General features: G+C 39.4%; 1 protein-coding gene and 1 long non-coding RNA gene across 2 annotated transcripts in view; both read right to left on the bottom strand.

The window, feature by feature from the left end:
• Positions 1-832: 832 nt before the first annotated feature.
• LOC136427833 (uncharacterized) lies at positions 833-4060 on the bottom strand. The gene is made up of 2 exons (XR_010754524.1): positions 3413-4060; positions 833-1600 (listed from the first exon to the last, which is right to left on the bottom strand). It is a non-coding gene; the product is annotated as an uncharacterized lncRNA (long non-coding RNA).
• A 2846-nt stretch (positions 4061-6906) lies between these two features.
• The window catches only part of LOC136426899 (uncharacterized), a 44954-nt gene continuing 35040 nt past the window's right edge, over positions 6907-16820 (bottom strand). Inside the window, exons 41-51 of the mRNA XM_066415619.1 lie at positions 16222-16364; positions 14587-14713; positions 14184-14326; positions 13600-13777; positions 11822-11950; positions 11277-11443; positions 10680-10788; positions 9866-10018; positions 9122-9267; positions 8593-8787; positions 6907-8134 (exon numbers count right to left, since the gene is read on the bottom strand). Coding sequence (XP_066271716.1) covers positions 8044-8134; positions 8593-8787; positions 9122-9267; positions 9866-10018; positions 10680-10788; positions 11277-11443; positions 11822-11950; positions 13600-13777; positions 14184-14326; positions 14587-14713; positions 16222-16364 — 1581 coding nt within the window. The 3' untranslated portion in view covers positions 6907-8043. The remainder of the gene's footprint in view (positions 8135-8592; positions 8788-9121; positions 9268-9865; positions 10019-10679; positions 10789-11276; positions 11444-11821; positions 11951-13599; positions 13778-14183; positions 14327-14586; positions 14714-16221; positions 16365-16820) is intronic.

Raw genomic sequence — 16820 nt, 5'->3', positions numbered from 1 at the left:
TTTCCGGATATTAGCCGAATATTCCGACTTTCCAGTAACGTATGCGGATTTTTTTTACAACGGAGAGACCGCGAATACGGATAAATATCTGAAGCCGGAAACGGGAACACATTTAATCGCAACATATCCGGATCCGAATATGTTAAAGTTTTGTTTCCGGATATCAGCCGAATATTCCGACTTTCCAGTGACGTATGCGGATATTTTTTACAACGGAGAGACCGCGAATACGGATATATATCTAAAGCCGGAAACGGGAACACATTTAATCGCAACATATCCGGATCCGAATATGTTAAAGTTTCGTTTCCGGATATCAGCCGAATATTCTGACTTTCCAATAACGTATGCGGATTTTTTTATCAACGGAGAGACCGCGAATACGGATTAGTATCTTGAGCCGGAAACGAGAACATGTTTCATTGGTGCATATCCGGATCCGGATATGCTACCGTTTTGTTTCCGGATATCACCCGAATATTCTGACTTTCCGGTAACGTATGCCGGGTTTTTTCAACGGAGAGACCGCGAATACGGATTAATATCTGGAGCTGGAAACGGGAACATTTTTCATCGTCGCATACCCGGATCCGGATATGCTGCAGTTTTGTTTCCGGATATCACCCGGATAGTCCAACTTTTTGGCAGCGTATTCGGAGTCTTTCTGCAACGGATCCGGACATCCAGCAACTTACCGATGAATATCTATAGTCGGAAACGCATATCCGTAACACTGAGTCCGCAATGTATACGGAGTGTTTTTGGTCCTGAAATTATATATCTGAGATTAAACATACTAGATACATGGCAAAGAAAATACGAAAAGCAAGAATACTTTAAATCACTCTGTAATTGTTTAAGTCCTATATCTGAACAGTTTCATGGTACCGCTTACTGATGATTCAGATTCAAGTTAGGCATATATATTTGGTTATCGGTAGATGTTCGACAACAGCGGAAATAGGTATATAACTTACTACACAGTGAACAATCTTGAACAGTCTTAATTGTGGTAATATATGTACAAAACATTGCTGTTATAAGTCCTGGAAATCAAGGTATAAGTAATTAAAAGTAAAAATAAGATCAATAGAGACTATACGTGATATAACGTCAATATTCTGAATGAGGGTAATTGAAAACCAATGATACAAATCTCTTACTCGGTAAATCAATGAATATAGAATGTATGCAGAAGTTATATCATGACATTTAGAGCTTCTTCTGTAACCTCTATAAATGCATCAGAGTATGAATCATACAAATTTTGCATAGGGATATTCAAGTTGTAGTTTACTTATGAACATTTACAATGTGATTTCACATGATTCTACTCATTCTGGGCGTTTTACGGCACACCCGCAACGGCAATTACGGTAAGGATTGATTAACTTTGCTAGGCACCAGGTCTAACATGTTATCCGTGTCACATAAAGGAATGTTCTGATACAAATAGTACTGCTTCTTAAACGCATAGGTGTTAACAGACATATCATTATTCCAAGATAGGCGTGCGGAAGTCACACAGGTTGGTTTGCTGCAAAGATGTTGCTGCACTGGAACTGTCTTTATAACCCCCCGATATACTCAGCGGAAGATGCTGAAAAAAAAACGTGGCTAGAATAAATTAAATGTGGAGACGAGTCGATACCTACTACATGCGCATCCTCCCTCTCCAGTGATATGACACAACCAAACAACGATCGAATCAAAAACAAGATGGTCTACAACACTAAAGACAGCAGTGACCGGATACCTGTTTACTTAAAGTTTAGCCTTGTCTAATTCCAGTCGGATCATGCATATGATCAAATAACGATAGCAAAAGGTAAAGTGAACAAAGTCGGCTCAATAAAGAAATGTAAATTATGTTTCCATCAACGTTGAAATACTGCCCAACTGAAACATTATCTTTGTAGACTTCTCGTGACAAACCCAAACCAAGTCAATGAACTTTGCGATCAGTTGAGTAATAAAACACTGAAACATATGGATGAAACACAAAGTAGGAAAACGGAAAGGCATCGGACTTATTGGCAGACAGTACAGGTACAATACGCATTGCTGGAGAGACTTTGTACATAGAAACACGCGTGGGAGATAGGAACGTAGATTCCGGAATACCATGAGGAAATATGTAACATATACGGACAACAAATATTCTAAGATATTAACCGGACACGCAAATGAACAATTCCTGTGTCGAAATATTTCCGAAAATGCTGTGTGGAAATTCTTGTTTGGAAATGTCCAGATATACGCGACATGTGTAACCAAAAATATCCTATTTTAACCTCCTTGGTGTAACCTTCAGATTTGCCTAGAAATCTACCCTTCTCGTATAGGGAAGGAAATATGTTACATACACTGTATACGGAAAACTGGTATTCCCGGATATAAGGGCAAATAGAGAAAAACACATATCTGAACCACTTAAACGCACGTGGCACGTATACGGAAGAAGAGTACTGCTTTTGCCTGGGCATAGGGTAGCAACAGTTTCTTAGTCAATATATTTATCATATCTATGTATAGTCAGAAAACTGAAACATGGGTTGTTGTAATATATCAACAACGCGTATTCGGTCTTACGAAACGCCCCTGTACAGTATCCAAAACAAAACAAAAACAATATCACGAAATAAAGACTGTTTTCTTTCGGATCGCGTAAGAATAATTTCTAAATTATTTCAAGGTACTGTCAAAGATAATGTCAACAGACTGAACAGATTATTATACCATTCCTGTATGATATGTTCAAGTTTAAACAGATCCTAAGGTCGAACTGAAAATCTAAAAAGAATTGAAAAATATAAACCCTTATCAAATGATGTGGCTAGAAACACAACATTCCTTTTGTTACTAAACTCGACAGGACAACAGCAAAATAATGTTTATTATCCTGACATTGCCAGGTCACAGTCCTCAATATGATGAGTATCAGGTCACCAAACACGTAGCATTTACTGAGAACTGATATTTCACGATACGACACCACTGAGGATTGTTGTTTTTGCTTGGACTTGATATATTCGGCGTAGGTATATTCAGAAAATTTCTAATATTTGTCAGGTATATTGACTCTTCTCTGTAGTCATGTTACAGCATGGATTTCTGTAGTATTCGAACCCCTGATATCTCCGTACACAGAGGGAAACACGTATTCGGAGTTAAGAAATGACCATTAACAGTATCCGGGAAAATGTTGATTACAGATATTCCGTATACACACATGTTTTCTATTATGATACATGTGGGTGGCCTGTTGTGCTTCACGGAAGAGCTGCTTGAAAACAATTTCTGTGAAACTCTCCTAGCTGCAAATTGACACACTAGAGTAAGAAATTACTAATTTCTGATGTATGTATTAGTTTAACCCGTCTCCAACTGTAGATATTGGAAGTTCAGTTACCGTGTTCTCGGCTTGTCGATGCTCCGCTGAGGTCACTGCACCCCGTTGTCCTCGTACCATCCGCTTCGGTCCCGACTCCCGAGTACATGCAGGTCATTCCTCGTCTTTGCAAGTTGGTTCAGAAAAGACGAATCTCGCGGTGTATTCCGTCAGATCGTATTGAGAATAGGATGTTAAGAGACTCGGGCTCCGGCAGATACCTCCGGCACACGCTGAAACAGCTCACCCCGGCTCTTTCTCCAACTCTGCCGGAACCGTTAAGTTTGGCGCTAACATTCCAGGAATGCGTCATAGATGAACGGACCAATCAGAAATCAGGCATATTTTCCAAACCATCTGGTGGCCAGATCTTATCGTAATTGTGCACATACCAATGTCCCAACTGAGAAGACAACCAAGCCAGTACGGTTTTGGAAGGGTGCCCATATATATATATGAATATATTTCCATGGCAGTCCACACGCTTGTCTTCATATCATGCTTTAGTGATAGATTGATGCAGGTATTTCAATTTTGCACATGCATGTATAAATCGGTTATGGAAATCTAACTTAAGTTGCTTTGATTGGCACAAGATCACAAAGTGTGTCACTGTTTGGCTTAATTTCTTTTTTAGATTTCAAGAACTACCAGAAACCCGAAGTTGTGTATTTGCAAAAAGCTCCTCCTAGAGGCAACATATATTATTGTACCGACCGTATCTTGGTCATGATACGCGCAAATACGTCCGGAAATCTAAGTGTCCCACAATGCCCTTCTGCTATGGATTGTCATTTCCGGACTTATTTCCGGACAACTGTTTTGATTCTGGTCATTTTCGGAGTCCGGAACGCCTTCAGAAAACATGCTTCGTATACGGACAAAAGATAAACCAACATATTTCCTGGACACAAAAATGAACATTTCCGGAATCGGAATATTTCCCGATATGCTGTGTCGAAATTCCTGTTTGGAAACTGTCCGAATACGCGGCACGTTCAACATTCAGATTTGCCTGGAATTTTTTTTTTTTTGATCACAGAGAACGAAATATATTGCATAAACGGAACGTCATCATCATCATAATAGTCGCCGCGTTCATCGGTTGGCGATGCGGGCCATCATATGTATTCCCGGATATGTGGGAAAGGACAGTAAAACGCATACCTTAACCTGGACTACAGGAACTAAAATGGCACATAATCGGTAGTACTTGCTTTGCATTAATAAAGATAGCAACTGTTTTGGATTCGAAATATTATCGGATATGTGTCAACAGATATCTTCGTGTATGTAAAGAAACACGCAGTTGGAGTACTGAAACTCCCATGTGCGGTATCCGCAAATATCCGAAGTCATATTTTGCTTGATCTGCAACGAAACAATTCCTGATTCAATATATTTCCGTAAATTTTGTGTATTGACAAAATGTCCGAATACTTGGCATGTCCAGTTATGTGTCAAATTTCGGATTTTGTCCAGAAATAGACCGCTTTCGCGCTTGACAACAGATGTCTCTGTATACATAACGAAATACATATCCGGAGTTATGATACGAACTTGTAAAGAATCCGGTAAATTAAAAAAAAACTATATTTATCCGGATTTGCTAGGAATAGTTTATTGAATCACAATATTTCCGGATATTTCAGGTGTCAAAATAAGTACTTGAAAATAGTCCGTATATTTGACATGCCCAGTGATGTGTCAAACTTTGGATATGTCCGGAAATGAATAGCAACATTTTCGGAGTCAATACATTCCCGGATATCTTACCTGTCACGGCAGAGTCAGAATACAACATGGATTGCCGAAGTATCTTAACAACAGATATCTCCGTATACATAAAGAAACACGTATCCGGAGTTACGATACGACCCTGAACAGTATCCGGAAAAATAAAAAGTTGTATTTATCCGAATTTGCTAGGAAATATTTCTTGAATCAAAATATTTCCGAATATGTCAGGTGTCGATTTGAGTACTTGGAAACGGTCCGAATATGTAACATGCCCAGTGATGTGTCAATATCGGATTTGTCCGGAAATGGACCCCTTTCGCGCAGTGACACCACAAATGAAAAATTGTAGAAATTGACCAAAATAGGGGGAATATTTCATCAGAGGACTTGGGGAGTCATTGTAGTACAGATTTGGTTACAAATGACAGATCTGTCCAGCCTTTGCCAAATTATTCAACCTATCTTTTTGGCAACTTACAGAATCGAGAATAGACAATAAATCTTCCGCATCAAACCTATCTTTGGACAACTTTCCATTCTGTCAACCCTCCATTAATTAACTAAAGAGCAACAAAAAATCTCAGAACCTGCTTCTATTCCGCCTTTTCGGAGAGGAACAGCAGTTGTCGACACTGGTGGATCTCGAATGGTCTCAAATCAGGGTTAATAGCGGAGGGGAAAGAACAGGTCCTTCCAGTCTGCGAGAGAACTACATTTAGGGCCCATTGGGTCCGGATCATGATATGTTTTATCACCTACTTTATTCTGGAAGAAGGTTCAATTCATACATTGACTGAACATCCTTGCTACATGTTGGTCTGCAGCTAGCTATCTGCTGTCAACATTACCATCATCAGGCTTAAATCCCTTGCTCTTAAGGAGGTCCCCCAGGTGTCCCCTTACCAGGCCTGCGTAATTTGCCACGCCGTATTTCAGACATGTCATACTCCGCCCAAAAGCACGTTGTAGTTGGGGGAGAACAGCATCGCCTCCATTTTCAGCCAAGAGGCTCTCCCCCGCGCAAGTGTCAAACTTCTATAAACAACCAAGGTCAAGGAAGTTAAACTATTTTAACCTCCTTGCTATTACACAAGATTTTGGGAACGAGTTCGGTGGATTGTTCCGTTGTGTAGACGGGGAGGACAGCAAAACAAAACAGACTGCACACTCGTTTGTGACTTAGAGCAAGGTTGGAAAAGTTTGTCAACGCTTTACGCATAATTCATCAACTACGTTTTACGCTAAATTCCGGGTAGCTACTACGCATTACGTAGGATGAAAGTGGTCAATAACGTTCAACGCAAAATACACAGATTACACTCTACGTTTAATTGGAGTGGTCGGCAACGCTCTTCGTAAAATCAAAACGGCTCATAATGCTCTACGTAAAAGGGCATGCAGGGCCCCTTTAAAGACTTTTTCTTTCACCAGACAGGAATTGTTTGGAACCAATCAGAAGCCAGGGAATGCAACCAATCGGATCATACCCTGCAGCCTTTGATACTCCTGTGAATGAAACCTGAGATGATTTATCAAATAATGTATAATCACTGGAAATGTGTGGAAAAACTCTAACCCCAACATGCCCCAGACAAAAAAGCACTATCAACTTTTATCTTTTAGTACTCTAAGCCTACACTCAATGTACAATGTTTGTTTAAGTCATATACAATTTAATGCAACAATGACTCATCTTTGAATTAAGAAACATTTTAAAGAAATGTGTGTGACCAAGGAATACACACAAAAATGCACATAAATCACAATCCACACCATGAGGTTTACACCAAAAAATGATGGCCTTTTATTGATAGCGAGAGCAACTGATATGCCTTAATTACATATACTACTCCAAAAATACCATTTGCCTTAGCAAAATCTTCCTTTTTCAAATGTAGCTTCTAATGATTTGAATTTACGATTTATTTTTGTTTTGGTAACTCAGCATTTTAATATCTCCAATAATGATAAAAAATTACAATTAGGAGAAAAAGAACTGATTCTGTTATATGAGGTTAGTTGGACAAATACTGGTTTTACTAAGAGTATCAAAAAAATTCCAAAGCCAAATATCAGAAATCAATGGTTGAACACAATCTGAGATGGAAGAGAAAATGATAACATTATAACATACTAGAAGACATGTGATATGATATCACTGTAACAGTCAATCTTCACACCCTTACATAAATTAAACTTAAAGACTTACCAAGCAAAACATTGTGCCAATTCAATATGATATGATATAATGTACTAATAATTTTGGGAAATCTAAATGTAAAACGCCAAAAATACAGTTTATTCCAACATGCCGAAATGCCGTAATTAGTTGCCATTATCTAATGCAATGTTACTTGGAATTATGGTAAAGCTGCCCTTGAGCATAATGATGTTTGCTGGTAGTTTTTGTCATCCACACTGAGCTATATATGGCCAAAAACAAAGTAGAATAAAATGCAAGAAAAATTATACTTATCAAACATTTAAAAGAGCAAGTGGCCAACTTTTCTAATAAACTATTTGACCACCCAAAGGCATTATCGAATTGCTAAATTGAATGGGCCACACAGCTATCTGAAAATTCAACAAATAAATCAAATAAATTGGGTATTGTCTTGACTACATCCGAGCCTACGTGAGTTGTCCTAGTAGAATTAGAAGAGACGGTGACTGACACATACCCTTCCAACATCTGCTTGGAGATTTTCTTAACTCAACATATAGCAAACTTTCTATAAACGATCTTCTGTGCTTAGTAAACCAGCATCATATGTGAAATTATGCTTTTGAAAATAATACAATTAAACTGCAGCAGAAATGTTCAAGTTATGTTCTACACTGTATGATTTTTCTCTTATTTTCACTCGCGACCCTTCTTATGCTGTTGGTGTGTCATGTCAGTCGAGACCAGGTCAGCCAGAATCACATGCTGGCCCATCAAACATCACGTTATTGCTGCCTGTAGAATCTCGGAAGTCCACAAGTCCATCCTCAGGAGCACCACTATCCAACAGGAAAAACAACATGGAATGTCATAGTTGTCAATGCCAGGCACATTTTCCAGCTGAATATGGCTTTGACCTTGGCATAATATTAGTATCAAAATGATGATTAAATTCTCCGACCCAGTTGTATGACTGTTAACATTTTGAACATCCAATATTACTGACAGGACCACTACAAGCATACTACTGTAAAAAAAATATTAGTACTATATACAACATGTAATACATTTTTACAGTGGACAATGAAACTTGAAAATTTTTAGTGACAATTCAAAAGAGACTGTGTTGAAGTTTTGATACAGGCTTCCTGGCAGTTTCATGTGCGACTGACAATCCACTAAATATGTCTAGTGTTGCACATCCAAATCAAGTTAACAGGAGTCACAGTGACTGTCGTAGTCCTATTATACTGTGTTGGAAAAAAAACTGTACTTTCTAGTAAAGAGAAGTGCTCACTTTCTGAAGATGAGTTTCTTGATGCAGCCCTGGAAGTGGCCAGTGTTGTCGACCAGCTGTTGGGAGCCTGGTGTGACGTTTGTGTCAGGGTCAAGCCCACCAAGAATCAACTCATTGGTGGTGAAGGTTCCACGCTGGAAGTTCTCGTTGGTGTTGATGTTGGGGGCAATGTTGTCATCCAGCTGCAGGAACAATCTGTGTGCAAAGCATGGGATTTCATTCAGGACATCACAAAAATGATCAACAGTTTCCACAGCGGATCTCTCCAATCTCCTTACAACAGCCAACTTTTAACACTTTTGGGACACAGCAACAAACTCTAATGTTACATCAACTGTCGAAGAAGACTCCAGTGTTATTAATAGGCCACACCCTAGATCAGATGCACTCTGAAAGCTATACATGTTTGTTCATTAACACCTTAGAAACTCAGGCATTTCTTCTCTCAAATATTTTGATTCCATTTTAATCATGGTGGACTTTGTCACACTGAGCTTGGTAACACAAAATCAAAGACTTGCAAACTCACATCTGATTAAATCGTCGTACAAGAATGTAGTGCTCCTGGCCATCATTATAGACATTCTGGCTGGTCACACGTGATGCGCCAGCATCGGTGTTGTCTCCAAAAGCAGCGAAAATAACTTTACCGTTGCTCATGGAGATTGTCCACAACTATGTACCAAAGGAGAAGAGTAAACAAATAAATGAACAACATCTGACTTAATCTGTTGGATTGTAGTGATATTGGCCACAATTACTTCTGAATCAGATTCAACAATATTCATGTATGTCATTCTTCAACCTTTGTGAAAGTCATAATCATTCACACTGGGAGGTATGTTTATTTGTTACTAGGTAATCTAATTAAGCCAAAGAATAGAGCACAAAAGAACAAAGAAAAAAACGAAAGTTAAGCAAAATTTCAATGGCTAAAACATGCAGATACCATTAGTTCGCCCTCCCTAATTGGTCAAGATGTACAAAAATGGAGAAATTCAAAACTTTGAGTGAGGTGCATCCACTCTCTAATTTTGTCTAATTATATTGCTATTGATAAATTTTACAGAGATTCGGGATCAGATTTGCAACAGTTACGTGCTACTACTGTACATGATTTGCGAGAACAAGACAGAGTCAATAATGATACACAACAAATAGTATACCTCTGATGTCAGATGCCATCAGTTGAGCATTTTTTTCAAGTCACAACCTTCTACAAAAAATGATGCTACATGTACATGTAACAGCAGACAAAGTTTATTGAACTTACCACCCCTAGATCTCCCTTTGCTAGCAGCATCACGCCATTGTCAGCACTGGTCCGGAACGTGAAGGTGGCTTCAAAGCTTGGGTAAGTTGTGGCACTTGTTGGCCATTTTGCATTTAGGTAGCTGTCCACCCCTGAGAACTGCATCCTACGAATCTAGTGGAAATTCAAACACGTATTCATACCAGGTGAGAAGCAGTAAAGTTTTACTGTCTGTCTGAAACTATTGAAGAAAAATACAAACTGTACCTGTGCACATCGTCAAGTTGACAATCTATTGTATGATTGTATAACATTTATCCTTTGAAAGTAATTCCCAAAGCAGCTTTACCCATTGTGAAGCCTTCATATTTATGTCATTGAGATTTACCACATTTGTGGAAGGGTTGACATTAGAGGTTACTTTCATCTTTTCAAAATATCAATCCGAAGACCGCACTGCTTGAACCAATCATGCCAGGATGGATTCCTACTATTATCAATATGTGTAGTGGGTTCTTAAACATGCTTGTGACTCTCCTCAAACATGGGACCATTTCCCATCCAAAAGGATTGCAATAGCAAGGTACTACTACTCATTTTCACAACTGTCAGTGGAGTGAGGAAATTTGTGCTAAGCACATTTCCAAAGGGCATAACATCAAGACCTGCCTAAGAGATTCAAACCCACAATCTCTAGAATATGATTAAGATTCCGCGTTAACTACACCAACCACAGACCACAAAATGCCACTACGTCAATGGACAAGATATTCAATGGACAGCATGATGTGTTTAGAGGGTGAACAATAGGACAACATGAAATGGGGTAGTATACCAGAATGGGGCAACCTGTTGTCGCAAGGCTGCCCATGTGCACAATCTGCCTGTTTTCTCGCAACACTTGGAGCTGCTTGATGCACCCTTTGTATCCGTCTGTTACCACCCTACAACAAAGCCCAGCAAAATATCATCAAAAACGTTCATACTCCTAAAAATATTGGCATTACAATGTACTGTTTAAGTTTGCAAATTGATGTACAGTTACTGTATTAACATTACTATAGAAATTAAGGCAGTTTCTCACAAAATCTTTTACAATAGAATGAGAAACCTTTAGCACACTGGAGTAGCCATTTGGCACCCCATTTTGTATTGGTCACAGAGTTAGGCAGCAGGGAGAAGGTTAAGGTTTAATGTTCCGACCTGATGTACATGTGATGACATAAAAGACTGTACATTTTGAAATTTATGCCTGCTCTGTTTCTATAACACCGAATGAACCATCAAGCACAGGTGATCATGTGATCACACCTGCTTGCACTCACGTGTCTCTTACAAAATAAATCTAGTACATACAATCAGCATATACATGAGCATGGTAATAAAGACAGTACCAATTTGGACTACATCGCTGCACAGTTTAAAAACTTACATGTTAGCAAAGTCAGCCTTCTTGGTTTCATCAAGTCCTCCAACTTGGGCGATCATGTTCAATACCTGGGAACTAATCTTTCCAGAGTCTATACATGTCATATCTCGTCGATTTACAAGAAGCAGTGTAGCACATTGAGGGCGATTCGTGTTGATGACAAAATTCACCTGCAAAACAAGGAAAACAAAAAACGGTTCCTTTTAGTTTGCAAACACATAGTCATGTAACGTAATGTGACCAGTTAACGTCCAATTTATTCAAAACATATTTATCTCAAAACTGCGCGGACAGAGCCAAATGTTAAACCCATGGGCAGAAATATCAGCTCTTCTAAAAAGAAAATGCATGGCCATGTGAGGTCATTGATTGTGAATAGCAGGGATATATCCCACTGCATTTCTGGTCTTATTTCTTCTTGTGCCTGCATTCCCCTTTTTTCCAAGATTGAAATTAGGGCATATAAACCTTTCAACAGTTTAAGAATATTATGACATCATGACAACTATTTACAGTTTTATAAAGTAGCTCCTTGAAATGTTACTAACCTGAATGAAATCTGTCCTGATAAGCATATCAGAGACTGTATTTTGTGATTCCCCCTCATATGTGCCTGATGGCAGCTTGATCTTGGCAGCAATTCTGTTGTTCCGCACTTCAATAGCAAAGAACAGATTCTAGAAAACAAGAAGTCGAAACTTAATATGTCAAGATTCTTTGACAAAAATCAACATAAATGGAGCATTACTTTTTGCCCTCAGCAGAATACATGATACATGTATAAAAGCTCTTTGGCTTATGCATTGGATGTATTCTGAGAAATATTTTTTTCCAAACATAATATAGCATTAGTAATACATGTACTCTATTCCTAAATCTTGGCAATACTTCTCTACCCAACTTCCACACATTCTCCCTGTTGTCCACCTGATTCAATTGGCAGTCCTACTACAATACTACAGTTACTGTAACTACAGTAACTACTACTCTCTTCCCTTACACTCTCATCATCATTTTGGTGTTACCAACAGTACCTATAGTATTATCATGTAACGGGAGCTGCCCTAACATGTTACGCGCCCTAACATGTTACGGATTTTTAACTGATTTTATTTTGCATAAGTACGCCGTGTTTGTGTCCAATGACTATGCTGATAAGGAAGGTAAATAACCCAAGTTCATGCAGTGCCACATAATTGTCATTTGCATTCAAAACATACACATATTCATTTCTTGTTTTGTCGAAAAGTAGTATTTTGAAAATAATGATGGTAGCGCTAAGTAGAGGATCACTGCATAGCTAGACGGCCCGGCACCTAAATATACGACCTGTGCCAAGCAGATACACAAGTCACACAACTATCATACACATAAGAAATATAACTTCATAAAATACTAAAAATTTGGGTCTTTAAGTGTTCGTTGAGAAGAAAACTGACCCGAGAAAAACAACGTAAACATTGCTGTCGTCTGGCGACTTTGTTTCCCCGCCATTTTTTTGGGCCGGGATGGTGGCGGAACGATTCAACGCACAGCTTTGTTACGCTCTAACATGTGATTGGTACCGTCCATGAAAACGAAACTACATACAGAGATGGCGAAGATATTTCCCAATAAGTAGACGGAGTTGATGTAAGCGGTGTCGTTTTTTCGTAATGATTTCGTAAGTCGGGCCGCATTCAAGACGTACGTCGGGCCGCGCGCACAGTGCGAGGTAGCCTATTTCCCGTGAAAACATGCATGAGCTGGGATGCGCTAGATATAGCCCTTCTCACATGACGTTAGAAGTGCACACAGTCAAACTTTTCCGGTCAAAAGAAAGCTAGAATATAGTAGACTTCAAGCCTTACATTTCCCTAACTTTATCACCAACTTCCGAAGAGAGCAAAATTACCAAAGCGTAATAAGTTAGGCACACTATCTGGCGTAGCACTAAATCAGAAGGTACATTCGTGAAAATGTCTCACAGCGTTTTCCGCCTGTAACGCGGAGCGTGAAGGGCCCATGAACAGTATGAATACATTTCTTGTCCATGTATGTTCTTTACATGAATGTGTTCAAAATTCATTCATTAAAACCTGACCACTCTCTGGCAACCAGCAATGCAGCGCCGTGAGTTCGAGCGCGTAAAAAAGCGTAACATGTTAGGGCAGCTCCCGTTATACATGTCTCTCAAATTTCAGTTTTAGGGAGTGAATATCTAATTAGCTTGAAGTTTTCCTCAAATGCATTTATTTTCATGCTGTAACTCACTTGCCAGATTTGTATCAACAATGTCCAGGGCCATGGATATAAATTGGTGTGGCCTAAATAGGCGATAACCCACCTGATCTATAGAACTATAGAAGAAGATAAGACCATCTGGTCCTCCAGGACGCACAAAAGCCGAAAACAGCACCTGCTGTTCGGTTTCACGAACATTCACCATAAGCTGCTCCCTTGTGTTGCCATAGCCTTTTCCATCAAAGTACATTGTGTCTGAAATTGTTCCCAAGGTGCTCATCCTGTCAGAAACAAAAGAAACTTGAGATTGTCATACAATGGAGTCTGTTGATTTGAGATTCCTCATTTGTTTTTATTTCAAATTGCATTCACTCTCTGTCCTGATGGACTTTTCTTGCTTCCCTACTGGTAAAAGATAATCTGTGCCTCTAATTATACAGTGCTTTTAAGGGGAAATCAATATTTGATGTGCAGTGGGCCAATCACCTCCTGGGATAAATATCTTAATGTGATAAGATGCACTCTTTAGCATTGATTTTTGTAAAAACCTCACCATCTGCTATTGAGTCGCGCTAAAATTTTGGCATTCCAAAGTACACTGCAAAAACAAAGACTTGCCCTGATTTAAGAACGGTAAAAGCCTTCGAACAAAAGTCAGCTCATGAAGTAGGATCATAAAGGACCTACTCTTTAATAGGAAGATCTGTTGGGAGGTTCTGTGCAAAGCGGAAATTCCACAGGCCTGAGGCCGGCACAGAGTCGTCTCCGAACTTCAGGTCATCGATGTGCCCTCTGAACCCTCGACCCCCAAGGCTCATGCCTGATGGAAGCTGCAGGGAGAGGAGAGACAATTGCTTACATGGCAATTCTGATCAACAGGCCTGGATAGAATATACATCAATTTAACTGGATCGCAGTCAATAATTATGATGATAATTTATTGTCAAGTTAAGGATGTCATATGATTTCGGTTTTTTGTCTGGAATAATCTAGCATACAAAGTCATGCAAGCCTGCCTGTAAAAAAAAACATAAAAATATTCTAAAAGCCACTACCAGTTACCAAGAATGCGCAGATGCCAAAGACTTACGTTAGATCCCTCCACTCCGCCCACCCAGACGCCACCGTTCTCTGGCATGTCAAACAGGATATAGTTGTTGTTTGCTACGTTGCCCACCTCATTACCTCCAACAGACAACTTCATATAGTTTCCGACCCTAGATGTACATAACATGTAACAAATAGTAGCATGAGTGTTTGTTGGTGTTGGTGGTTAACATTGTTGATAGCTAAACTGTACCCGAAATCTTGCTGCTTGTTTGCAATGACAAATAACACTACATGTATATGGCTGAACTGAAAAACTTTGAGTTGCATTTATCTTTTAAGTTTAAAGCCATTAATCATGATTATAACATCAAAGTGAAACTTTAATTACAGGATATCCAACTTAGCACTAACAATCTGTCTATGGTGCTGAAAAGTCTGCAGTAGTAAACAAAGTGTGATACATGTAAACAAAACACTCTCTGGACATAACATCCATTACCATAATACCGCCACTAATCATAATACCGCCAATTCTAAAAAGCGATGAATTTTAAGAGATCTACTGGTGCAGCAACAGTGATTTCCAAGGTATGCACACTTCAAACATCAAGGTGTTTATAACACTCTACAAAAGGCCTAAATAACGAGGCATTTGAAGACAACGAGGTCAAATGTTTTCGACCCCTTATCAGGACAGGAGAGCGCGTCGTGGGAAGAACATATCAACACGTCATCGCACGTTGTTCGCTGGATTTGCATATAATAATCGCACGTGCTTTCAGCTCAAGACGATCATTTAAACAACAGCAAAATAAACTTTCTTTTACTGGCCTTCAACTTGTGTCAAAGTGTGATCTATCGTCAAGATCGGATGTTTACTGGCCGTAACTGCGGTTGACCTGGCGCAAAATAGAACGTCGCCATTTTTATTGTTTTCGCCCGAGACTAGCTCCTCCCCCGTATTGCGTAACAGGAAAATTCCCGCGAAAAATCTCGGCGAAACCAATAGTTTGAAGGGGCGGGTGTAATTTCTACAAGGCACTGAAAGTGTGGTGGTGGGCACGCGGGACAAGTTGCGATCTTGATTTTTGGATAAGACTAATAATTAATACGACCCTTACACTAGCAACGAAGCCGCCATCATGTGAACTGAACCATAGTAGAACGCCAGACGTAAGTTTTACGTGATGCTGATAGCAGTTGTGACGGACTACAGTAAATCAAAATTCGTATCAGTTAACATCCGTTTTCGTGTGATTTTTTTATCTACAGACATCATTGTATATTTAGGGCACTCACTACCCCGAAAGAAAGGAACAACAGCTGATGTATGATGGTGAAAAACGGGGAAATAATTGCCGAGTTTCCTCCTGGCGGTATTATGGAACCCCCTTCCGTGCGCACGGCGTTCTCGGTACATTTCCTCAACATCTTACGATAGCGATATTTCGTTTTTTGGAGATCAAGAGAGACAAAAAAACATACACAGCATAAGTAGCAAAGGTAAGCTATAACATTGACATGTAACCGGGAAAAAATGGTGCGTTGCCCTTTTGCTAAATTAGTATCACTTTAGAAATTGCAGCAAACGTGGCGGTATTATGGTAGTGGATGTTAAAGACATGGACGAAATGTGCAGAAACATGTAATATATATCTTTTATATCAACACAGACCTCTCCAGCTTAACATTCTCCCACTGGCCTGCAGTCAGACCATTTTCTACCCCAAAGTTGAAGGCACTTCCACCACCATTCAGGTTAGAGGAGGCCCTCAGCCTTCCATTCACGATCTCCAGTCCAATATAGTCACTGTTTGCCTACATCACAATGAAAAAAACAACAGTGACTAGTCGATAAAGGTTAGACATCCAGGTTGTATTACTTGTAAGATGCACAAGATAACAGTTACTTAATAAGCAACTGAATAGGTCAGTAAAACTTTCAGACATTTCATGTCGCATCGATTCCACAACCTTTCATCAGTGAGTGAGAAAGATCAGTAGTCCAACAGGTATGTAACCACAAACTGCATCCTGGGCAGCACTCCAGTAACTGTTATCTTGAACAGTGACATAGATCACAACATCAGGTATTCATAAAACCTAAGACTGCGCCAATATTGAAAACTACCAATAGGGGTTGCAGCCCTAAAGATGGGCCTTCTGTTCAATGTTTCAAACAATCTGTGCCTTAAAAAGCTGACGGCATTCCATGAAAATTATGGCAAACAGGCATGATTGGTGTGGTACAACATCATGATAAACAAAAACATA

The sequence above is a fragment of the Branchiostoma lanceolatum genome, chromosome 2 (assembly GCF_035083965.1).
Source record: "Branchiostoma lanceolatum isolate klBraLanc5 chromosome 2, klBraLanc5.hap2, whole genome shotgun sequence".
Taxonomy (NCBI): domain Eukaryota; kingdom Metazoa; phylum Chordata; class Leptocardii; order Amphioxiformes; family Branchiostomatidae; genus Branchiostoma; species Branchiostoma lanceolatum.
Note: the sequence above shows the minus strand (reverse complement) of the source record. Positions and strands in the feature narration are given on the sequence as shown.